This window comes from Wasmannia auropunctata, unplaced genomic scaffold (assembly GCF_000956235.1).
Source record: "Wasmannia auropunctata unplaced genomic scaffold, wasmannia.A_1.0 LD333494.1, whole genome shotgun sequence".
Taxonomy (NCBI): Eukaryota; Metazoa; Arthropoda; class Insecta; order Hymenoptera; family Formicidae; genus Wasmannia; species Wasmannia auropunctata.
The window spans coordinates 72,538-98,951 of NW_012029396.1; the positions used below are offsets into that span (position 1 = coordinate 72,538).

The 26,414-nt window shown below is 43.0% G+C and overlaps 2 protein-coding genes across 3 annotated transcripts in view; one reads left to right on the forward strand and one right to left on the reverse strand.

Annotated features, from left to right (window-relative positions):
- On the reverse strand, positions 1-23,289 carry LOC105459911 (guanine nucleotide-binding protein G(s) subunit alpha). Of its 2 annotated transcripts, none has more exons than XM_011706273.1 (10): positions 22,947-23,289; positions 20,092-20,164; positions 18,241-18,295; positions 17,190-17,309; positions 12,116-12,213; positions 2,673-2,727; positions 2,371-2,444; positions 1,501-1,680; positions 1,172-1,376; positions 1-1,071 (listed from the first exon to the last, which is right to left on the reverse strand). In XM_011706273.1, the coding sequence occupies exons 1-10, from the start codon at positions 23,080-23,082 to the stop codon at positions 925-927; spliced, it is 1,143 nt and encodes a 380-aa protein (XP_011704575.1). In that variant the 5' UTR covers positions 23,083-23,289; the 3' UTR covers positions 1-924. The 2 variants fall into 2 exon arrangements, with proteins under 2 accessions (XP_011704575.1, XP_011704576.1); XM_011706274.1 differs by lacking the exon at positions 22,947-23,289 and adding an exon at positions 21,722-21,740.
- Positions 21,233-26,414, forward strand: part of LOC105459906 (probable protein S-acyltransferase 23) — a 16,689-nt gene continuing 11,507 nt past the window's right edge. The window contains exon 1 of the mRNA XM_011706267.1: positions 21,233-21,340. The gene's annotated coding sequence lies outside the window, so the exon portion shown is untranslated. The remainder of the gene's footprint in view (positions 21,341-26,414) is intronic.

Below are 26,414 nucleotides of genomic sequence, written 5' to 3' on the forward strand. Positions count from 1 at the left end.
TTCATTCTTTTTTCTTTTTTCTTTTTTCTTCTTTTTACCGGAGAGGTTCGCTTAAGTCTTAGGAAACATCCTTAACTCTAATCTGAACGATAATTCACGTCAAGAGTGTGTTGAACGAAGAGGATCCGTCCCTCGAATTACATCCGACGACGACGTTGGCCCACGCTTATGACAGGATTCACGCGTTCCGCCACAAAGCGGAATCACATGCGAGAGGAATAAAATTAACGAGGTAATGGTTCACACGCACGATCGAACGGCACGAGAGAGTTTCGTCCCCGCCATCGTTCGGGGATGGGCGACGACGGGTGTTCAGCACACTCTTTTTCATCTAACTCAAAGAAGAGTCGAGAATATGCCCGCTTGGAGGGGCCCGCTCATTCGTTTTCGTCCAACTGCAACTCACTCGGTACTAGGACACGGTGCGGGGCCGTGACGTGTCGACGCGCGGTCATCTCGCGTCATGCCTCGCTCGCGGTTTGGCGCGAATTTATATATTCCGCGCGAGAAGGAACTCGCTTCGCTACTACGCGACAGACAGACAGACAAACAGACAGACAGATGACGCAGCGAAGAGTTGCTCGCAGCGGTATGTATCGCCGTATATATTATTGACTCTCGTCTCTGTTCCTCTAAATCTCTCGTCGATGAGGAGAAGAGTCACTTTCACAGGTCGTCACCTTCTGGTTACGGCTTTTCGGTACTGGACTAGCGAGGAAGCCCTACGCGTTACCTGAATACATCCAGACGTGTGGAACTTTCGCGAATCCTCGCGGCCACGGTTCACAGTTCACAGTTCACGGTTCACAGCTCGCTCGCTCATTCGGTTCGCAGTGTGATTGTAACGACTCGAGGAGTAGAAGCACGAGCGTGACCGTCCGTCAGATTAACGAATGATGACAGGAGATGTCGGCAGGAACGAAGTCACAAGAGCTCATATTGGCGCAGATGCATCCGCTGGATAATGTCTCGGCAATCATTGAACACTCTCTTGATGTTCTCCGTGTCGACGGCGCACGTGAAGTGCGGGTAACAGTAGTGCTTGCCGTCGCCGCTCGCTGTACTTATGCGCTATAAAGATAAGCGGGTCGCAACAAGGTCAGAATGCTCTGTTCCGTCAAACAGCCGCGATCGGAATTACGGCGATCGTCAACGCGCGCGTTATACTTACGAGAAATTCGTCTCTGATAAAGTACTTGGCCCTTATGACGTCGGGTATTTCCGAAGGATCCGCGGCCATCCCGGGCTCGACCGGTGTCTGATAGCGCGCGAATTCCGGGAAGTAATCCTCCAATTTGTGCTTGCCCGCCTTTACCTTTTCCGCTAATAGATCTTGCTTGTTTAGGAACAGGATCACCGAGATCGTGCGGAGCCATCTGCGAGAGATAACGACGTGTCACGACATGATATAATGCCCGTCGGAATCGTCAAAATATCGATTACGGATTTTTATTTAAATCGTGTCTAACGTAAAGTAAAATTCGGAGCTCAGCTGCGTACCGATTGTTCCAGATACTTTTGAAGAGATCGAGACTCTCCCTGAGTCTCAACTTTGTAGGATCTTCCCTGAGTACCATATTGTAACTACTACACGCCGTGACGAATATAATCGCCGTAACGTCATTGAAACACTGTATCCATTTTCTTCTTTCATCACGCTGACCACCGACGTCGAACATACTGCAAAAAACGGGAAAATATTCAATAAAATATCGGACTGCGGCGTCGCGAACCGCGTCTAACCCGCGATCTACACCCTTATCGCAGCTCTTATCCGTTTAGGACAATTCAGAGTAATAATACTAATCTTACAAAAAGTTAAATCGCATCCCCAAGTCCTTTGACTTCTTAGACCTTTGACTTTCGTTGAAAATATTATAGATAGAAAATAGACCTTTCGTTTTCGAATTTACATCGCGACATTGTACGATTCCTCTTGAAAAGACGCCTCAAGTTTAAAGTTACAAACGCACGAATTTTTTCGAATATTTGTTAGAAGCGAAACGGCTATACGTGAGTATAACGAGGGAGACGACAACAAAGGGGTGTGGTGGGCCTATAGAAAATAATGTGGGGCGCCGTACGTGATCTGCGAGTGAACGCAAAAAGGGAAAATGTTACAAAGTTGCGGAGGCGTTAACGCGGTTAACGGATTTCAGATTTACACGTTATAACAGTGTAAGTCTTGCTAGCGGCAGGCGTAATACATAGAAGCGCGCTAGGCTAAGATGCCGCTGCCGCCACCGCCGCCGCCGCGCTTTGCGTTTATATTTACCGGCCGATGTGACTGTAATACGTTGGCTATATATAGCCACACGACATTGGAGTAAAGCGTGCGCGAGTAGCGGCGTGTCGCATTATGGGACTTACTGAAAGTTTACTTTGTCGACCTGAAACCGCGTCTCAAAAATGCCGGATGTAAGGACTCGACACCTGAGGATGTCCTGAAACAAAACGCAAGCACGCACTCGTTACACGCATACATAGTCATACATAAAAATGCGAGATTGTGAGCGCCGAACGAAGATTCAAGATCCAAGTAATTTCATAATTTTTTAACGTCAAAGATATATGGAAAAAAAAACAAGATTTGGATGTCTAAACACTCTAAAGTTACCCCGTCATTACCGACATCAAGAGATTCAAACAAAAGGGGAAACTGTAATAATTACCTGCTCCGTGGGCGTGTAATCCGGCTGTTTTACAATGGCTACCTTATCTAGAAAACTGAAACAGAACGAAAGAAGAATTAGTAGTAAGATTCAATTAGACAATTTGTAATATTTCAAAAGTTTGTTGCAAACATTTGGAGAGCATCGCGCGTGTATTTTTTTAAATATTTATACGATAACATATCCAATAACTACGTGCCATGGCATTCGCAATATTCCATGAATATTCCGTACGTTACGCGTGCCGAATGGAAAAACGAAAAGACGTGCATTCGATGCACGTTTCATTGAGCGAACGTTACCAATCCGAAAAAGGAACAATTGTAAATTTTTATTGCAACTGCTACTTTACAGAAACAAGCCTAACTTGACTACGCGAGATATATGCGATGTTACAATCAAAAATTTGTATTAAGAGCGAGAGAGAGAGAGAGACGGTGAATCCTCGTAAATTATTATTTCCCGACACTATTATAAGCCTTCCTAATTCGTCAATTTGTGCCGCGAGTTACATCTAAAAAAGAAAACGAAAAGTATCCGCACCTTTAACGACGTGGCAACATAAATTCGTCAAAATCAAATTGAACTAGTTTCGATCGATGCGAGGCATTCGCGATAACAATCATTGTCAATCAACCGCATCGTTATCGTGAGAGCCACTCCACGCGTCCGTATGTGGTCGAAAACGTGTCTCTTTTGTGTGCCATGTAGATGTGAATCAAATTTTTGCCACCAAAATCTTGAATTTTCGCGTTTTCGAACGCCAACATTAATCCGCCGTACGTAAACGTGAAAGATGTAAAAATTTTTAATATACCATCGTAAAGCATCGTAAGAAACGCGTATGAAAGATCTGCTCTGGAAGCGCGACATGCGTGTTCAAACATCGCAGACATTATTAAAATAAATCACGTCGCGATTTGTATTTTATCCACAGGACGCGAGAGATCTAAATTTCCAGTTACGCCATATATTTTGACAAAGACAGAGGAACTTACGTCGCAAAAGTAAAGAAATTCGAAGCAGAAATATCGAAATGCATCCTGAGAAAGGTATACGCAGGACGATCTCGTCGCCACGGAATTTTTCTTCGCGCATCTATGTTATTCGTTTTTATCTATTTTATCTTGCCAAGTGCATAAAGGAGGTCTGTACAGTGTACATAGCACGTTGCTTTCCATATGCCTCAGTTTCACACGTTGCTTCGATTGTATAGAGAAACTTCTCGAAATTTTTATACAGAGTCGTATATTTTCAAAAGTCTAAAATATTGTACAAAGAAAGCATATACTGAGCGTGTGAGAGAGAAAAGGGCAGGAATCTAAAAAGAACTAATCTGACAATAACGCTACTTTTTCCTGCATAATTCTTTTCCATATTTTGATACAAATACTCGATATGCTTCGAAATGTATAATGATCTCCGACAACTCGTAAAACAGTTTGTATCACGAGAACCTAGAACGGAAAGCTGCTGAATAAATTTTCAATGATATACACAACGATATTTATGTGTGGTTTAGTCAGCATTAATAAAACGCTTCTCATCATTCGTACCAATATGTTCGAGTAACCTGAATGAAAGAATCTTAACGCGCTCATTTGGTCTCTTTGAACGTGTCAACTGTAAGAAGTTATAGGATTTGTTTAGGATTTGTACAATTCGCTTTTAGAGATTTGTAATTTGTACGACAGGAAAGGGATGTTTATAAACCGTGTTGTGCACAAGATATCTACTCTCTGCCGATCGTTTTACTCTCTGACAATTACTGTATCATTCGAATGGATAATTTGACCGAGAACTTGTATTTAATTAAACATCAATACTTGGCGGCGAAAAGCGACTTATTCCCGAAGGAGGGATAATAAAGCATATTTTAGATCACGCATAACAATAACTCGTATTATTATATCCGTGCCAATCTTTTGTAGCTGTTATTCGCGATATTATCACATTATATAGTTATATTAGTTGTACGAGAAGCAGCGTTATATATTGACCGCATAACATTGTATACGTATTCCCGTCCCCGGTGTAGAACCGCGGGATAATAATAAACCATGTTATTATATTCGCATCGATCTTACGACTATTGCTCGGTACGATATCCATCAGATATTGTTACAATTACATCAGACACCGCTGTACAACAACTGCATCGCATTATGCATGTACGTATCTCCGACTCGCTGGAATAGAACACCGCGGGATAATAATAAACCGTATTATCTCATTTGCATCGATTTCCTGTCCGGATTGCGATAGTGTACCGATAGTATCTCTCGATACGTCCTCGCCGTTGCCAAAATTGCCAAATTATTTTCGTCGCGTGTCTATCGATTATAGAGAGGAGCGCGTGCAATATCCTCCCGATATAAGGGAAAAAATCGGGGGAGGGAGAGGGGAAGATGCGGGGACAGTGATCGGGACATGAGAAATGCGGAATCGGGTGGCCGCTTTTAGCCGCTTAGACGCGTCGCCGGAATACGGGCCAATAACGTTATCAGAAGCGGTCGGTCGGAGCCCTCCGACACAGTGTCAACTTTCCTCTTTCGATCGAGCCGCGTTCCTGGGTCGGCCGGGCTTGAGCCGATCCCTCTTTCTCTTTCTCTCTCTCTCTCCTCTCTTCTCGTCGCCGCACTCGCCGCTCCAACAGAGAGGAGCGCCGTGCTCCTGCTCGGTAGAGTCATCTCAGATCCGTAGGTAGGGACACGTAGGATGCCGCAGGATCCTGCAGGAAACGCGTCGACGAGAGCGCGCACGCCGCGCGACGGAGAACGAAAGCGGATGCTGAAGAAGGGCGGAATATCGGGAGCGCCCAAGAGAATCTCTCTCTTTCTCTTTCTCTCTCCTCTCTCTCTCTCTCTCTCGCTATTTCGCATCCCGTGTTTGCAGAACTCGCGTTTGCCCTCACAGTCTCTCTTTCTCCGCCTCCCTGTCTCCACCCTCTATCACCCTTTCGGAGAGCGAACATTCTCTTTCTCTCGTGCGCGTTCATGTACACGTGCGCATGCACGCACACACGCATCCGGCTCTCTTTACCTTTCTCATATACCCGCGCTCCCATTCACTCGCTCGTCCGCTCGTCTCTCTGTGCCGGGACCCTCTCCCTTCGCGATCCAGCCTCCCTTCCTGCACGCCGAGGGTGGAGGGAGCCCACCGAGAGGGAAAATCGATCCTCGACGATGTCCTACCCTAACCCCAACCCCACGGCCTCGCCGGGTGCATACACGCCCCTCTGGCACCCACTTTCCGCGATCCGGGTCATGGGTCACTGCCACCGCTCGTTCTCTGCTCGCCGTCAATCGTATATGCAAGGTTTTAACACCGCGTGCGCTATTATCGCGGAAAATGTTATAAAACGCCTCCTCTTTTACGAGATAATTAAAGGTATCCGCGTGTTAGAGTAGCAGTAGCGATAGCATTTGTTAACAGCTTAATACTGATTCTTCAAAGCCGTATATGAAAAGTATAGATAAAATTAAACAGTTTCAATAATAATTTTCTCAACGAGCAGAAAAGAAGGGAGACAAAGACTGTTGGACTTGTTAGACTAGAGGTTAAATAATGACTCTGATAAAAAAATAAAATTAAAAGAGAATTTAAAATTTTATGTAAGAATAATTTATATACAATTATACGAAGCCGAGTGGACGATCTCTCCAAGAGATGTACATACGGTGAATAAATGAAAAAGTACTTAGCCCTTGAATGTGCTCGAGAAAGAGACAATAGTAAATTGTATCAAGTATAATATCGACGACACTAACAAGACATAATGCGACTGCAAAACTATAATTTGCTTCTAAAGGATATGTATTTATATAATAACTCTTTTCCCAAAACCTAATGTATAATTGTAAAAGTCCGATATTATATTTAAACTAACGCAGGAATTTAACTTTTTGAAATTTTCGAGTATATTTTTTTTATAGATACAATTCGATCATAAAAAAAATACATAAATACCTTCGAGACTGTTATTACGAAATATTAGATGTTTTTTATTTAATTTGCATCATTATATCGATTCGAAGCACCCATTATTGTCAAAAACGATCAAATGTTGCGTAATTTGTCTAAAACGATGTATACTCCGATTATAAATGAGAGAAAAGATACGTCGAATTTCTATAGTGCTCGCGATATAAAAAAGGAGGAGGGGGAGGGGGAGAAAAAAGATCCGCATATCTGCGTGTCTACGATCGTATAGGCTCGCGAGAGAAGGTAGGTCATGGAATTGGCGCGCTCCGCCAGAAATGAGGCTATCGACCTCCAGAGAATTGAAAGAGGAAGGAGGTCGTGACCTACTGGCGGCTGCTGCTGTGCAGAACGATTTTCTCGTTATCATGCTCGTGTTAACCCTCCGCCGAGACCTTGAGATGAGCAATTGTGACAACGTTTCTGACAGCGATCCAGACTAGTCGAAACGTGTAACGTCAACGGGAAATAATATACGCGGCCAAGTATTATACGAAATTGCAGATCAAGCCCGTAATTCGCGTGTATTTTCGAGGAATGTTGAAACACAGCTATATAAATAGAATCACGATATATTTCCTATAAAAAACAAAGTAGCGACATACACGTTACAGCGAGAAAACTGTTCAATATACGGTATACTCTGTATCTCTTTTATTAGAGCACATGACTGTCAAAATATACGTACGTTGACAGCCATTCACGAAGTAAGTGCAGCTAAAGAACTAATCAGAGTCGCGGAAAAGAGCCAATAATAAACTTGGAGATTTTTCGATAATCCGATCGGTATCGATTTAACATACCTTTTTTTTTAAATAGGAGAGGAGATTATGTGTGGCATAAAAAAAGCCTATAATGATCTCTCAGTCGGTCTTTTTACATTTCCGCTGCAGCGTTTATTTAATTATTCTCTGTTCGATCTCTGCGCTTCTCGAATGTCTATCGCTAGAAGAGAGATAGAGCCAGCATGGCGCGGCGCTTCGTATAGCGATCGACAAAATGCCGCGTTGGATTTTTCAAACCGCTTCCGGTTAAAGGTTAAACGTTCGACGTTCGTTCGCGAAGAATTAATTCGCGACGACAAAGCGGGGAAAATGATGAAAGCCGGATCGTGCGCGATAATAACGTGTATCGACTGAACTCGGACGACGCGAATCGAACGCGCGTTTGATGTCGACAGCTAGCGAAGCCCCTTCTGTGCTCTAAGCTCCGGCCACGTTATTGAGCACGATGTAGAATATTATACACGAGGTGTTAATCTAACTCCATATACAGAGCCCCGGACAATTCCGAGGGGAGTTTCCTTTAGCGAGACTGATTGGCCGCCATTCTCCTCCTTAACTACTTCTCAATTCCTTCGATATGGATGCTCGGTGATTGATTTCGAATGAATTGTTAAAATTTTCTAATAAAATAGAATAGAATAGAACACGGAAAGAACGATTTTGTTGAAAGGTCTAAAAATTTTGCTGGATACAGATCTGAAAATAATTCTTGTGTGACCATCAAAATAATTTTATTGGAAAATTAAAAATAATAAGCATTGCTATAAAACGTTTTGATATTCTAGCGATCAGTTGGACTTTCCAACAAAATTATTTTGATTATCCAACGAAAATTATTTTCAGATCTGGATCCAGCAAAATCGTTGTTTCCGTGAATATATACGTAGTTTCTATCAATGTGTGATAATCCTAAAAAAGTCTGGCTTCTTTAAAATATAATTAATTTTACGATAACCAAGTTCAATTAGCTTCCGAACGACATTAACCATCGACTGTCTACGCGAGTCTCGTCTCGCTAATATATGCATGTATGTATGCATATGCAATGACATCCGAGACACCCCGTGTGTATAGGGCCGGTGGTCGGAAAGTGGGTAACGGTTTAAATCCTAGAACTACATCTACTCGACATGTAGATGTAGGGCCGACGTATAATCAGTATGCGGCTTATGCATCAAACCGCGCCGCCACGAATCCATCGCGCCGTTTGTACGATGTAAGGTGTATAGTGTTCCCCCTGCGACGCGAATCGATAATGTTGCAACGAAATTTCCGAGTCACGGCAGACTAGGCCGTGGAGGAATTCGAGATTGAGCTGAAAATTTTTCCGAATCGCAAGTCCGAAGGGAAACTGTGAACCCGACGCGAACTCGAAAAGGCTCGCTCTCCCCGCGGCTCCAGGATTTAAGAGGGATAAGATTAGAGAGAGAACGATCCGATTATATATGTTTTGGCGTCGGTTTTAAAGTCGCCGTGATTCAATTTGATATCGCGCGCACAAGGAATCCCGCGATGGCCCCGATCTTCTCGCTGCCGTTACAAATTGGAGCTTCGACGTCCAACCACGCGCGCGATCATTCGCTCGAATCGCAAATATTTGACGGACCTGGCGGTTCCAGCCGCGCGCCACCCTAACGTCGCCAACGTGCGGCGGCTCTCAACGGTAAACATTAAACATTCTCTTTGTCTTCTCTACTTGGGCAGACGCGCGAAACGAGAATTTCTCTCTTACCCAGGTTGGAGTCCGACAAGGTTGGTTTTCGTCGCTTTGTCTCAAAATTCACTAATTTTCCACTCTCTTCTAGCCCTCTCTCGTTGAATTTTTTTCCTTAATTAGATCAAAAAATTCTATTTAATCGATGGTTGCGGAAAAGATACATGTCACCCAAAAAGAACGAACAAATAATTTCGATAACTTTTGTCATTAAATTTTTAATCGCGGAATAACTACAATACAAAAGATAAACACCCTCTATGGTTAGGCCATTTCGTCATTTTGAGGGTGTTTATTTGAGATATGGAAAAATAAAAGAGAAAAGAATCATTGTCGACACCCCAAGGTATCGATGGTGAAGAAGAGAGGCGCGCAAGAGCGGCTGTCTATCCAAACATTTACGAGCTATGTGTATAGCAGCATCAATAATCCGCGCGATATAGACTATAGTGCCTAAATATAGCGGCGCGTGTTTCCTTTTTTAAGACGCGCCGAGGTGTATTATCACGTAATTGAAACGTCGCTTACTTCTATAAACGAGACGAGACGCACGGTTAAAATACGGTAACACGAACACGCGATACGCACACACATACACGCGCACGCGCACGCATATGGAATTATGTATTTTTTTTCTCCTTTTTTTTCTAATGACGATTACGCAGTTGCATGTCCTCGGATCTTTTACCTAGCGTCCACGCTAAAGAACATCCGGAAATGACTCCCATTAAACCGACAATCAATAATCGCACGTTGTCGTGCACGGTAATCGTGTGATGAACAAATATTTATTCTCCACACACTGACTCAGATTTGTGATATTTTCGTGAAAGAGTACATATCGTTGCGCCGTATTTAGTGCGCGTAAGAAGGTCACAGTTTTACTATGTCACACGCGTTGCGTGTTTACAGAAAAAAATTTACCGGCGAGGTAACGATTATCCGAAATCTCGTGACATTAAAAAGAGTAAACAGATTCAAAAGAACAATATTCCTGTCTCTTTCTCTTCCTTGGGGAAAGAACTCATGGAAAATTTACACAATATTCCTATTGCGGCGTATTTGAAATTATTTGCAAAAAAAAAAAATAGATTTTCAGATATAATAAAATTCGCGCGTTTGCCTCTATCTCATGCACTGTATTCGTAAATAGACGAACGTATTTTTAATACTACCAGGAGCAGTCGTAGAAACGCGGCCACTACATGCGGCTAGATATCACAAGATTATAGCCATCTTGCGTCTCCGCCATCTACGAATATGCTACGAGAACACTATATCTCACCACCGGAGCACGGTGCCTAAAAATACATCGCGCTATTTTTAACGTCAACGATTCCTGCGCTGCACACGAGAAAGAGAGAGAGAGAGAGAGTCTCACCGCCAAAAGCTGTATTAATGGAGAAAAAAAGAAAAAATACAAGAAATTCGCGATAATACGATTACGAGTAGCACGAAACATTGATGAAGACGAGAGAGAAAAAAAGAAAGAAAAAGACCTGTCGTGCCCCGTTATTCACGAATTTAGTAATGTATCAAAGTTCAAATGGATACTTTGTTAGAGAATTGAGAAAACGTTTTCCTTCCTCTCACGCATTTACATACTGCGAGGTATTATTAAAAAAAATATATTTATATATATATATACAATATATAATAATAATCATCCCAGTTCATTCACCTGTTTTATCTCAAAATTTTTAAAAAAATTTTTAAATTTTAATGGATCGATTCAGAAACTATGTAAAATAAATTAATGCACAGAATGTTCCAAGGAATATTAATATGTATATCGGTAAATTGTACTATGATTCTATAGAAGAGGATGTACTCATATACGAGTGTCAAATTAAAGTGTTTGGCGACCTGACAGGTGTGAAAAACAGTCACATGCCGATTGTTGGCTAAACGGATAAGGTCGTAGTTTACGCTAGGGAGATTTACGTCTTCCTTCCTTTATATGTAAAAAGATCTGGTGCAATAATCCTCGCGTTTAAAATATACCAGCTATTATAATTCTGCTGTTCGATCAACGGTTTAGTCTTTATCCGTCAAACGCATTCGCTATCGTAATCTCATCGAATTACGCGACGACGCGGACGCCACTTTATGTAACTAAGTCAATGCTCGTATCATCGAATTAGCGTACAAAAAAGCTCGAGGTTGGGTCAATTTGTAGAGAGAGAGTCTCTAGATAAACGGGTGGCTCCTATTAAAGTGATTACCTCGTTAAGGCATTGTTTCCATTGGCATTAAATCGGTGTCACAAGTCTATAAATATACGCACACATATCGTATATCTATATATAGATGAATTTTTCTTATTTTTTTCTGATAATTTGACGATTATAATAAAAATGTGTTCACACATGTAAAAATGGATTATATTAGATTATATTTTTTATTAGATTATATTTTTTAATAAATATTTTTTAATAACGTTATTGAATACGATAAAATGAAGCAAACGATCGAGTTATATTTGTTAAACGAGATTTGTTGCAAAAAAAAAAAAGAGACCTTGCGTTCCCAATGACGACAGATCCACGATGCATGGTGGTGTTATCGACGCGTAAGCGTTATCTTACTGGATTTCTTATCGTGCTCATGATATCACTCCCGTAGCAGATTGCAATAACCACGCTTCATACTCTTCACGTATAGAGAGATCCAGCGATTAGCGACGGACAAGTGCGCAAAATTCAATTAAAAATTCGAAAAAAATGCATCGTATTAGGTAATCGATCGTTAAAAATGGCAAAATTCATTTGTTTGTAAATTTAATTTGGTTACTATACTCTAGAGTCTAGCATATGCGTTTCCGAATGGACTGGCTATCAACACGATGCGGCATCAACACGGTCCATTGAGAACGATGCCAGTTGTGCTATTTTAAATTCCTCGCGGCTCATCCCGAACGATACGACGTACCCTTTCACAAGTTTGTAAAAAATAAAACTTACTATTTGGCGCAGTCGATGAGTTGATACTCGTTACTCCTCTCGAAGCTTTGCTGAACGCCTCGATCTTTCCAAAGTGTTTCAACGATTTCGTAAAATTCCTGAAAGCAGAACAATCAACCAATGATTAGACTCGATTGACGTTTATATTGGCGAGAATCTTTTCGAGAAAGAAATTGTACTCATCCCAGAATATGCGCGATCATTTCGGAACAAAAGGAAAGCAGCGTAGATTAAATTATAATAAAGACTGTACGTTATAGATTTAAATTGAAGATAAGAATCTAAATCTTTTAGAATTATACAACGCGAAGCAGATGAGCAATCCGCGAACGATTCTCGATTGCGACGTAAAGACTCTGTCGGCAAATTAAACGGGCACGAGCCTCGCAATACGATCTATTCGCGTATATTTATAGTACATTTATCGCTGTCTTTATTGCACAGAATCGCGGGGCTGTTGTAACGTTTGGTGTTTAATTCGTCGTTAACTCGCCGCGGAAAAACGTGCTGCCCGCAAAGTTCGCGACAATGAAGAATGAAGCTGAACACGCGCATCTATATACGCGCGAGGAATGCGTAACAAACGTTGTTTAAATTGACCGCAAAGATTATTCAATCCTCGCTTCGTGATTTATCGAAAAAATATTTCAAGAAAATACCACTGCCTTGGCTCGGGAAAAAGCGATCAACGGATTTTTATCGATTTCTCGTAGCGTGAAAAAGCCAGGAAACATTTGCAAATTGGAAATCCAATTGTAATCGCGTTGCGACATACATTTTTATCACTCTCAATTATTTAAATCTCTAGAATTTCGTATGTATATTAAAAAAATTAGTGAAATTTATTCTTCTTTTCTCGAGGCACGTTATCGAAAATTCACATGCAGTCTGTAACCATGGCGCATTCCGCAGTCGCGTTGTAGATGTAGACCATGCGTTTAGTAGTAAGTTAAAATCACGACTTGAATGTTACGTAAATAATGGTCGGCCACAAGGCTACACGCTTCGCGTTACTGGCGGAGGATGTCGGGCGCATTAATAATTTAGATGTTATTGTGTCGGGAAACTTGGTTTCCTCACATGCGTGGGCGGTTTTGCGGAAGGTTGGCGCTTTGGTCGCAGGTTCCTGTGACATAACACGTTGATGGTCTCGAAAATTATGAGGAAACAATGGGATGGAATTCTTGTTCTGAGAGAAACTACCGTGAGAATACGTTCGCGATCGAAAGTCAAATATTTTAATCTCCGATATACGCTATAAAAATGATTTTCATTCTATCAAATACACTATACGTATAAAATACGTTAAATTAAATCTAATTTAGACCGCTCTCTTTTTTCTCCCTCAAGGCACAAGCCTGATTTGTCAGAATATATACCTATAAATTAGTCGATACAATAAATGTTATCTGGTAAACATTATATTAATAACAACGATATTTTAAAGTAAAGAATTTTTCGCGATCAATGACGCACTCTTGTAAACGGTGCGAATTAAAAGTTGCCGAGTAATCGCGGTGCAAGCATGCTACTCCGCGTGCATAAATCAACGTCGAAACAGCGTAAAGTATTATTAATTATTTGAGCATTCATGCAGTTGCATCGTGTTCTATCGCGCGATGATATTCCTGGCGAAACATACAAATGTGCCACGGATTGCAAAACAGAAATTTAGTGTATATATATATATATATAGTCTGTAGTCTGCTCGTGTATCTAAAACTTTTTCTCTCCCAGCCAGAATTTCCTTAGCAAATTTCTTTAGCAATCATTTCTTTAATTATTAATATAAATAATTTTTAACAGCAAGGAATATTAAAGAATTGAGCCTCAAATTCGAAATAAATATCGTATTTTAAATATCAAGAGAATTGCTTATAATAAAATAAAATATCGAACATTTGCGTTTGATAACTGCAGCGTTTCCAATAATAACAACGTTTGATATAATGACTCAATTATTGTCAAAAACGTAATCTCTTACAAATATGATATGTTTAATTCGGTATCACGTGTATATCAAATCGTGGGTCAGTTGTGGCAAAGCCGCACGAAATATTTCTCATAGACGTATCCTTCGAAAACCGCACGCGGCGCGGCGCGGCATAATTGACAAGCGTTGCAATTCGCATGTGCCCTTTCATCGCCCTAAGTGTCGCGGCGAACTTGGACAGGACACGTTCTCTCGTGACAGCGGAAGTCCATCCCAAATGTTGTCACAGACAGCACAAGCTGCAAATCACGCAACAGTCGCGACGGCCGGCACGGCCGGTGTGCTTGGCAATAACGACGACGGTTATATTAATAAATTCTCCTGTCGATGCTATTTCCACGCTTCCACGATCGATGGACGGACGCATCGTCGATCCGTCGTTCGCTGCGCGAGGAAGGATCACCATGTTGGTGCCGTGTCTCCGCCTATTACCGCGATTATGCACGTACTAATAATTTCGTCCAAACGCGTCATCCTCTCTCGCTAAGCCCCTAAACGCCGCCGCAAAGCGTGTAACTCGGCTAAAAATACAGGAACACGTACAAGCGTGTTGTAAAATTTGTGTGTGCAGCGTGCCTGAATAAAAGCCTCGAAGGCGACCCTTACAGATTCATTGTAAATCCTCTAAACGCACGAGAGAATATGAGTGGGTCTTCTTTTATTTGAGATTTCAATATTTATATTTAATTTAATACTCACACACACACACACACATATATGCACACGCACTGCATTGCCTCGCGTCTGAAATGTTTTACGATATTATTGAAATAATTATAATTATATACTGATTCGTTCGTTCTCCTCTCCCGTAAAAATATTCAAGTGGAATTATTTCACGTTTTCCTGCAGAGGAATATTTCGAGTCGCGGCATTTTATACGTCCCAATTTCAATTTTTAACGTTATTTTCGCATCATTTACATTATTTGCAAGTTAATGTGCGCCGATTATATCAATCGTTTATAAAAGAACCGCGTCGCTGCCAATGTATTTCGAGCCAGTGCCGAAATTAGGCCTAGGATTTTCCTAAAATAAATTTCCGCGAAACACCCCCGCTGCCTATTTCTCTCATCTCTTACATATGTGGAGAACGAATGACAGTGACAAATTAAACACGAATCGTAGAAGGCGCCGGTAGAATTAAAATATTGTTTTATGTCTTCTAATCTTACAAAAATAATACCAGTTATATGCCAGGTCAATAATTATTTTTTTATTCTTTTACAATTAACGCAATAAAAACAGCAGAAGCGCTTCTCTATGTATGACGCAGTACTCGTTCTATTCTCCCACCGTATATATCTGAATTAAAGACTTGGATGCAACGGCGCTCTTAGAAAAAAATAATTTGATTAGATAAATTAAAATGTTTTCAATTTGATTAATTTTCTCGAATTCTAAAAAAAAAAGAAAGAATCAAATATCCTTCAATTCATTACCTCGCCTGTGATCTGAAAGTAGTGCCGGAAACTGTCGGAGTGATACAAACGTGATGTCTTGCGGACAATCGTAAATATTGTGCGAATCACGAGCGTTAGCATAACGCGGGTTCGAGAGCCTGAATTGCGTTTGGCGCAAAACGATTTAGTTCAATTAATCCGAATGCATCATCGACCAACAAACGAATGCAGCCACGTGCAACAAATAATGGGCCGCTCTGGCGTCCGCTGGCAAAGGTGATGCACCGTACACGCGCGTAACGCCGCGCGTTTACGTCGCGACTCGCACTGAATGACGCAAAACGCGCGGATTATTTCGTCGCGACGATTTTATTTCGAGAGCCATGTCGTGCGGTTTCGAATCCGCTTCTCGCGCTTTTTCCTCTCGCGATATCTCATCCCCGAATACTGTGTCTCCGGATAATCCCCTGAGTACCTTAATCGGAAATTCTGAAGCAACTCATCAAACACCGTAACGAATTCAGCCAAATACTCTTAAAAGAATGCATTTATAAGTACAAGTTTAACTGTATAACAACGTAAATCAATCGATGATTAATTAATTAACTTGGTTGCGTCAAATATCTACTTTATTATCAGTCGTAACTTTTTTTGACATGTCACTCTATATGTATATGTGTATATGTACGATAGACACATAAATCGCAGTACTTTTTACGATGCTATCTAGCACAATTGTCCCTTATTGAGAGACTCGGCAGTGAAATCCCTTAAAGGGACAGAGAATTCGCATCGATCGATGTAAATTCCCGTTACATACGAGTATATAATGATCGCATGAATTTGCAAGCGACACAATTGAGAGATATCGTGTATACGTACGTACACACATACGTACATACGTACATGAGAAATGGCGCAGCACGTCGTAGTACAGGACACTATATAGCGCACTAACATGTGCGGTGGCTGTGTAAACATTGTAAACACTGATCGTGCCATGCAGTGGTTCTCACGTAAAGAGTCCATACGTACATGCACGTATACGTGTATGTCTGCATGCCTCGTTACGTTAATCCGCAGATGTGCGTCGGTGCCGGTTTAACGAGATAGCGAAGAAATGTCGTCGCGATGATCGTTAAGAAAATTTCGTCGCCGCCGTCGCCCATTACGCCACAACTGTTACGCGCGCGGCTTGTGTCGCTAAACGATATCGAGTAATCGCGCGAGTTGTTCCAATAAGTATTGTGTGTAAACGCGTAATATATGCGACAAAACAATCTACATTACGGAAGACAAATTATTAAACAATTTATTATATCATCTTTGTGTGTCGGTATATAACGTTATAAATTAATTACTGCAAAATTGTAACGCGAAACGATTGAGATTAATACGAAGAGAACGAGATATCAAGTGCACTCATTAAACATTACACGAGCGAAATTTACGAAGGGAAAGTTCGCGGCCAATTTAGTCGCGTATCCTTTTTCGTTTCCGACCGAATTAGCGTGCGATGGAATTTAACCGTGTTCAGAAACGAATTTCACGTGACGCTGAATCATGCTGAAGATTGGCCCGGGGATTTCTTCTTACGACTATTTCTCGGCAAGGTCGATGAGTTACCTTCGCGAGCGGGGAAATACAACGCATTGTACAACGCAAACAGGCTGACTCACCGGAGGATAATCGAAGTCTGGGGAAGACGAGACTTCCAGGACGTAGTCCATTCTACTCTGGTTTGACGGATCCCCCAGTGTAACGGGCGGCGTTAACGTACTCATCGCACTGGTTATCGTCTGTAAAAGAAGCGACGTGTCTCTTTTATTTTTCATCGTGCACGGCTAATAATAAAAGAAATATCTTCCCCAAAACATTTTTTTCTGTAGATATAACAATTTTGTTGAAATTTATACGTTCATGTTAGAATTTATACGTTAAATATATGTTCTAAATATATGTTATTAATACGTTATTAATACAATCTGTTGTAAAAATAAAATATTATTTATATCACCTTTTTATTAATCCAATCGTCTATATTATCCTATCTATATATATACATATATGTATCCACATTGCTATGCATTTATTATTGATTTAAAAATCGTGTGTGTATCGTATAACAAGGATTATCGATTAATTTCTAGATAATAAGAGATAATAAGACTGATTAATAATAAGAGATACGTGATAAATTATGATGTAAATGTATTCTTTAAAAAAAAAAACACCTGTAATATTCTCGCTAGAATCGCTTTTATTTTTTATCGTAACTATTGGTTCGCCGTAATAGTTATCATGCTGTTATAATTAATTCGTAAGAATTCCATATGCAAGAAATCGTTGGAGGTAGCGCCGTTTGCGTCAACGCAGTGTACGGAAGTGATTGTATTTTGCCTGAAGGGCAAAACAGAATCGCGCGCGCGCGCGCGATTAAACACGAGCCTGAATGGCACAAATGACAATGTTCTAACACAGCTAAATTTGATATCGCAAATTTGCGTGTCACATAATGTTTATGTCGCGTGTTATTTCGAGCGCAATGATTTATACATATTTAGTACAACTTGATAAAAAAAATGTATAAAAAAGAGAAAATCGCTCGATAAATAATTTCCAACTAAACTCACTTGCCAAACTATACAACTTCTCTTCCTTTTGATTTTAATTTTCATATAATAGTGATTAAATATTTACGTGAAAAAATATATGTAAAGTGATACTTGCCAAAATAGCGTCCCTAATATTCTTCTTAATATCTTCAATCTTCTGCCGCTTTTCCCTGCGAACACAAAGATACGTCAGACATTAGTGTTGTTAGAAACCCGACGCCAATTCGTTGTTGACCGCATAATTAAATGTGACTAACAGCATTACGACTAAACAATGCGTATTGTTACAGATGTAGTATAGCGTAAGAGTAGGTCGAGCAGTCGATCGGCAATAATGATCGAGTCACGAGCTGAATGAAACGACAGCGCAGACCGTGTGTTCTTTTATCGGTATTTTCAGACCAATTCGATAATTTTAGCACGGCCAACTACCACGCGTTTAAAAGAACTCGCTGGAGAACTCATGGCCGATCAATAATGCGTATTTCTGGAACTGTCTGTTTTCAAAGATCCCGGTTGAAAAGACAAACCCTCTTGTTCGAGACATCCACAGAATAAACTAACATAAGAGATTCGACACCCAAGAAATTAAGAAGAACTTGTTGTGGCGCGCAAAATAAAAAAAACCGATTGAGAAAGAAATTATATCGCCAAAAATATAAAAATAAAAGGCACCTTTCTGCTTCGTTTAAAACGATTAGCAGTATTTACACATACAAATCAACAAATTTATTCAGGTAATATCATCGTATCCAATTGCCTATATGATTATCTATACATACAGCAGATATCTTTAAAAATAGCATCTTATTTCGAGGATGTAAATGTATCTACTATTTTTCTTTTTATTCACGAGTAATACACGAAAGTTCATATGTAAATAACTTTAGCTTGACGGAAATTTCGTTAATATATGTTCTATTGCGAGTGTAAAGATTGAAAAGAATACACGAAATATTGAAATGTACGAGATTCCTTGAAAATGAAAGATCTGTATTCTATCACGTATTAGCAAAATATCGAAGAAATCAAGTGAAATAAAATATACGATTATCGTAATCATGAGATCGGAAATTAGCAGTCTAGAAATATGGAATAAATGTAGAGTTGTGGACGCATAAAAATGAAAAATAAAAAGAGACAGTATCGTATCGAAGAAAAACACTGTTAAATAAAAAAAAAACTCTTCTCGCTTCGTTGAAACGAGAAAAGAGTTTGAAAAATATGAAATGAGATTATCCCAAAAGAAATGCATTTCGAAGATACCGTTTAATCAGATATTAAGAAAAGTAAAGATAGCACGATGAATGCGTCGTATATTTGCGGATAATAGTAAAGGAAATAGTAATAACGAATCCGCATCTCAGCCACGTGTTGATATATCGCCGACACAGCATCTTGAACCGGTTATGAGATGAATCATTCGTAGAACGCGTTAAAAAATTAATTGCGCTACATTTTGCGATTTCTCTCACGAACGATTCGCGAAGATTCGGTTTAAGTCGAAAAAAAAAAAAAGAATCCCGAGAGAGAAGATTAACGCGTCGCCACAAATAGAAGGACTAGAAATAGCGTTGACAATAGTCTCAGCCACAAAAGCCATATTTTATGATTCGCCTCTCGGAAACTGTCTCGAGACTCGCGAGTCGAAGCTGTTTTATACAGTGAAAGAGATTCTACGGCAAAATTCAATGAACGTATCGCGCACGGTGGCCTCGCGTTTCGTAAACGGCTTGCGTGAGTACGATCGCATTCCGCTGACATTTAATTGTAATGCGAGCCTCGCGATGAAAAGCCTCGCGGAAACAAAGGAGAGATTACGGCCCTCCTTTAATGGGTTAACGACACATCGCCGGATTGGAACGGATGGGGCCGAGCGAGCGAGAACGGCCAATCGATGAGACGCGACGCGACCGACCGATCGGCGCACGCGTTTGCCCATTTTTTTTTTTTAAATAAAACTTACGCTTCGCTGAAACCATTGACGTGCAGTATCCTCATCTGTTTGACGATCGTGCTTTTGCCGGACTCTCCCGCTCCTGAAACAGGGCGAAAATCGTCGACGTTAATCTCCCTGGCATTAATCTCTCTTGTTGCTGATGTGGTTGTTGCCAGCCACTCAGCTCACGCACCGCGCGGGATTTGCCGCGTGATGTAATATAACGCGCGAAAGAATATCTCCCGTTGCCCGATGCTGGTCACAGAATTGAGATTTTATCAACCGGGATATATAGTTATCGATCGCCCGCGATAAGGCATCGTGCCATGGGTTTAAGGATCGCGAATGCACGACGAGAATGCGCGTTTACGCGCCATTTTCACGCGCTGCGTAAATCCGCGGATTAAAGTTCGGCTCTAACATAAAATAAAATGAACCGGGACGATTTCCGAGTGATGTGAGCGGGATCGTGATCTAGATCGCAATGAGGTTAATTAAACTATTCTTTTGATCTCTCGGACATCAGCCGCGCGAACGAAGTAGCAAGCTTTGAAACTTTTTGCGATTTAGCGTAATTTAAAAATACTATATCAACATGTATTCTTAATACTTCTACGTGCATGCCGTTTTCCACATTTTATATAACATTTAACACACGCGCTACTTTTCAAACGTTAAATAAACTCCTGACGCTCTCGAATTCTAGTTAAAAAAAAAAAACTCGCAAATCAAGTGAACGACAAGTTTGCAAAAGTTTATCCGAGAAATCTTCTAATTCTCAGTAGCATAATTGCGTTCTCGATTACAAGCCTCGATTATTAAGTAAATCACGAAATAAAGTTTCGCGAATATTTTGTTTCGAAAAAACAAAAGTTACACGCTATACATCTATTTGCAATGCTTCCGCTATTTATACTATCGATCGTTTAATTTTACGTACGCCAGATATGATTATGCGTTTAATCGTTTATTCTGGCTTTAGGTTTTTTTCTAAGATTCCTGTCAAAGTCGCGAACACGACGACACAAGAGTAGTAGGGAATCGAATCGGCCACGGGTTTCGCGTGGTCGTAATGATACGCGAGGAGGAAACAATACGGCGACAGCTGTTGCTCCGTCCGTCCCCCTCCCTCCACCCCGCGCCGCCGACGGCCGACGGCGAGGACGACGACGATGACGACGCATTCGCATCGAATTAGAACGACGACCTACATAAACGCCGGATAATAGGAAGGCGAATATGAACGGGGCGCTGGGTTAAACGTCGCGCTAAATAGGTACGCTGTGTCAATGTTTTTCGCAAGCACGTATCGGCATGAAAAGAGGAATATATATGTGAAATGCGGGAGAGAGAGAGAGAGAGAGAGAGAGAATCTGAGAAAAAACTTCCTTTTAACACTAGAATTGCCTAGGATGTGAGTACACCTTCTCCTAGGATGCTAGTAGATTATTTATGACTCATATTATTCTTTTATAATTGTTTTGACAGATAGACAAAGTGGTAACTAAACATTATACTTTTATTAATAACTCAATCTATGCATAACTATAGTCAACGATATTAGCAAAAAAATTATTAGATGGGTAAAAAATAGTCACAATTCTAGTGCCAAAAGTAAAAAGCAATATAAAATTATTAGAATTCAAAATGTACTCACTACAAATATAAATATTATGAGTATGTGTCACAAAAGGTTATGTTAACATAATAAAATAAAAATTATAGAATCGATTATCATAAACCAATAGCGTACATCAGAGAAGCAGGAAGTAAAAAAAAGGAAAAGTTTATATGGTTCAGTTTATTGTTTGAAAAAAAGCTTCGATGAGAGAGATGTACGGAACAAAATCCAAAGAAAGAAAAATAGATTAAAAAAATATTGTCTCAAAATAATATAAGAAATAAACTTTTGTGGCAGGAAACATTTGTGGCGAATAACATAAGTATTAAACGCTAAATTTTATTAAACGTATTAAAAAGATGTAACTCTCGTTTAAATATATCTAAAAATCAAAGAGAAAAAAAAGAGGGATTTATCCTATTGTATATAGGCATAACGATATAATATAAGCGCAAAAGCAGAATTGTGAGTTACAGCTGCGAAACGAGATAATAGGAGAAAGATACATATATATGTATATCTTCTGTGTGTATATGTGTGTGCACACACACATACATACAAAAGGAAAGGGAGAAGAAAGAAAAAGGCGAAAGAGGATCGGAAGCGACGAAAAGGGTATAAACACGAGGCGGCCAGTGGATATTCGTGGGTGCCTGCTCGTACGATAATCGATAAAATTGAATTACGCGCCGCTGAACATCGCGATAGCGGTCGGTCGGTCGGCTTTCACCCCCGGCTTCGCGGAGGCTTTCTTTGTCCGAAACCGACAATCACCGACGGCCATTGGGTCTTGTCCGTTATTTAACGCGCCTCGTTTCACGAACGCGCGGATGCCACGAGACAAGGAGGGCAGCTGAACGGGAGAATTATCTTCGGAGCACGCGGGTCCCCAAAGCGAGATTTATCCCCGAGCTCCGCCTCATGATTTCTCTACTCTCGTGGTCCATCTTAATTTAAAAAACTTGACGCGCCTTTTCGCATCCCGTGAAATTAAAAAGCGCCGCTGAATTCGACCTTAGAAGGAGCATGAACGCTCGTTTCCGCAACTAAGGGTGCGCTGAATTTCTTGCGGTCAAATCGAATCCCAAGAATATCACTCGACCGAATTACAATCGATATACATCTGTGGAAAAATTATTCGATCAACAAAACTGTCGAAAGATTGAGAAATACGACTTACGTTAATGCATTCTTCGCTCGATCACTCTCAAATAAAACAAATCAATAAATAAAAGAGCTGAATGATTGCATTATAACTCACCGAGCAGGAGTAGCCTGTGGGTGGCCCGATAGACCTGTTTGTCCTTCTGCAGCTGTCTGGTGATGGCGTCGGATCGTCTCTTCTGATTTTTGCTTTCATCCTGGCTGTCCTTGTTCTGGCTGCCGAAACACCCCATGACACACCACGGGAAGGACACGCGTGGCTCGCCCTCACCGTTTTCCCTTCCACGTCTAACGGTCCAGGCCCGTCGGGGGGTTCTCGGGTCGAGTAGACGGCGGTGGCGGTGGCGGAATTGAGCGAGAGGTAGGACGATCGGGATACGGATGGGGACGGACGACGACGGCCCGCCGCGATCGAGTTAGTCGCGAGGGCGACCGTGCGACCGGCGTCGGCGGCCGCGACGACGTCGCCGTCGTCGTCGTCGTTGTTTCCGGCCGCGCCGCCGCCGCTACCGCTGCGGGTCCGCCGCCGTTCGAAAAGCGCCCCGAATCCCGCCGCGGTACGCGCGCTACACTCGCTCCCGTTCCGCGAATCCCGCCGTCCGCCGTCCTCCGATTCCGCCGTTCCGTTCGTCTCGGTTTCGCTCTATCGGGTGTCTCGTTCGCCTGCCCGACCGCCCCCGCGCGCGCGCGCGCGCGCGCGCTGCGGTCTCCGCGCGCTTCCTCGGCCGATCGACGTCTCTCTCTCTCTCTCTCTCTCTCTCTCTCTCGTCCTCTCGCTCGCCCTCTCTCTTGCTCTCTTTCTCTCCGCTACACTGAAGACCGGCGATGATGATCTCGTCTCTGTCAAAGGGAACTTTTCTCGCTCTATTTCTCACCGCCTTCCCTCGCGTTTCTTCCCTTCGATCCTCTTTCCCGTTTACTTCGTGGCGGTAGCGGCAGCGGCGGCGGCAGCGGTGGTGGTGGTGGTGGCGGTGGCAGCGGTAGCGGCGACAGCGACGGCGATGACGATGACGATGACGATGACGACGACGACGACGACGGCGGCGACGGCAGCGGCGGCGACGGCGACGGCGACTGTGACGGTGGTGACAACGGCAGTGACAACGAAGACGACTACTTGGCGCTTCGTTGTTTGTCCGTCTCTCACGTACACGTACACGTCCGACGTATTACGCACGCGTGTATCTCCTCTCTGGCGCGGCACTCACGAGTACACTTCACGGCTGCATTTATCACTGACGGCCTCCACTGCCCGCGGAACCATAACCACCACACACCATGAACTCGGCGCTCCGCTCGCCGGGCGACTGAGAGAACCTTGTGTCGCGCTCACTCTCTCTCCCTCCCTCTCGCGGTGTTGCACGCCGACCACCTCTCTCGCTCGCTCACATCGGAGCGAGAGAGAGAGAGAGAGCGGGGGGGGGCCGGGGTCGCGGCGAACGTCTCGGTCGGCGGGGTGTCGACGACTGCGGAGTGCGGCGACAATGTCGACGGTGACGACGATGACGGTGACGGCGCACGTCGCGACCGGAGCCCGGCGTCTCCGCTCGTCTCCTGGGCGCTGCTGTCCAGGACACGCACGACAGGCAAACGCGCGTGACACTCGCGCCTCGCGCTCGACCCGGCGACGACGACGATTGGTGGGGTGTAACGACAACGGCGACGACGGCGACGAGACGCCGCTACACCGCGACCGAGACACGGCGCGAATCTGTGTTTCGTTGGCGCTGTGGCGCGCCGGAAAGGTTGCTCCAGCTCCCGCGAGTCCCGCGACAGAGAAAGCGTACGCGCGGCACGCACGCACGCCCGCACGTAGGAAAAACACGCGGAACAGCCGGCACGACGATACGTCGACGCGACACTGCCTCTCTGTTAGTCGCGCGAGGCAGTGCGATTCGGTCTCTCTCTTTCCTTCTCTCTCTCTCTCTCGCTCTCTCTCTCTCTCTCTCCCTCGCCGCGACGTCTCCGGCGATACGGCCGGCACGAGAGACAGGGACGACAGGAGAGCGAGAGAGGGAGGGAGGGAGGGAGAGATTGAAGGAGAGAGTGATATATACACGCGAATCCGATTTATTAGTAAAGGGACACGGCCGTCCGACTCCGATCTCGCTTCGTCTCGTCTCGCTTCCTCGATGCAAATCGGATCGGAGACTATTACTCTTTACTCCACCGATATGACGGCGACGGTGACGGTGACGGTGATGACTCGACTCGACGGCGGCGGAGATGGAGGTGGAGACAACACGCCGACAACGACGAGACGTTAAAATAGATCGACTCGTGAGCTCTCGGATCGGATTGCACCCAAGTACAAGCACAAGTCGAGCAGTAGTCGAGGAGATGGCGATCGGCGTACCTCGCCGAAAACTGCCAAGGGGCTATTATCGGATTATTCTTCAGTCATACCATCAGCTGCCATCAGCTCCGAACCGCTTGTTCCGGCTCTAATCTTGCTGTTCGTGATTTTCCTTCTCACGCTTCTCGTCGACGCCAACTCCTCTTCTTCTTCTCCTCTCCTGTGTAGATCTCGTCCTCGAAGAGATCTTTTTTCGCGAGACGTAACTCCGAATGTTTACCGGAGACTCGCTTCTCGCTCGCGCTAGCTCTTCCCTCAATGTCCTGAGCTCCTCGGTCCTTTCCAAGAGCTCGCTCTTTTCGGGCTTCCGGTCTCTTTCCCCGTCACTTCGTTTTCATCAGCATTCGCGCTCTTTTATTTTATCCTCCCTCCTTCTCCGCTGCCGCCACGAGATTCTCGTCGACGATCACAACAAGGTCGACAAGTAACAGCAGCAGCAACACTTGGGGAAACACGTACCCTCGCGTACCTTCCCCTTTCCCAACCTTCTCTCGCGCCGTCCTTACACATGCACTCTACTCTCTCGAAGGAAAAGGTCTCGCGCCCTCGCCGCGGCTTTTCTCTCGCCCACCAGCGTTTCTTCAGCTCGCGAGCTCGCGTTTGTCTCTCCTCACTCAAGTACCCCCGAGGAAACTCGCGGCCGAAACGTTCGAAACGAGGTACTCCTTGCAGCCAACATGTCGTCTGCTAGGCCATCAGCGCGACGGCCCACCGTGCTACAGACCCAGGCGTGTACGCGGAACTCGAGATGCCCTCCCTACACTCAGACACCGGTGTCATCGTCGAAACTCAGTGATATTTATCTTTTTATATTCCTCGGAAATCTTTTTAGCGCGCTCTGCCTTGATACTAAATTAGAATTTATTAATTAATCGTTAATTCGCTGCTCTGACTTTTGAATATTTCACAGGATAACAACATATTCAAGAGTAAATATAAATTTCGAATTCTATAATGTCGCTTCCGCGTTGTTATAATTAGATTTCACTTTACCTTGCAAAAAGATTTAGTATCCTCAGTCGCTGAAAATCTAACATTTTTCATCGAGAGGAAAAACGCGCAGGAACGATTTCAGAATACAGAATTTATATCTTCAGGGCTCGTTCAATCGATGCGACGTTCGTGCCGCTTTACGAACACTAGCGGAGGATCGATCGGGTCTTTTCGGTCGCAAGTATCGAAGCATACAGGTGCCGTCGACGACCCTCC

Bases quoted from the DNA above. Each gene is read 5' to 3' on its own strand.
- LOC105459911 (XM_011706273.1), bottom strand. From the start codon at position 23,082: ATGGGGTGTTTCGGCAGCCAGAACAAGGACAGCCAGGATGAAAGCAAA. The intron at 20,165-22,946 runs GTGAGTTATAAT...GCCCTGTTTCAG, and splicing joins CCACAGGCTACTCCTGCTCG to GAGCGGGAGAGTCCGGCAAA. The intron at 2,445-2,672 runs GTAATTATTACA...GTTTTGTTTCAG, and splicing joins ATTACACGCCCACGGAGCAG to GACATCCTCAGGTGTCGAGT.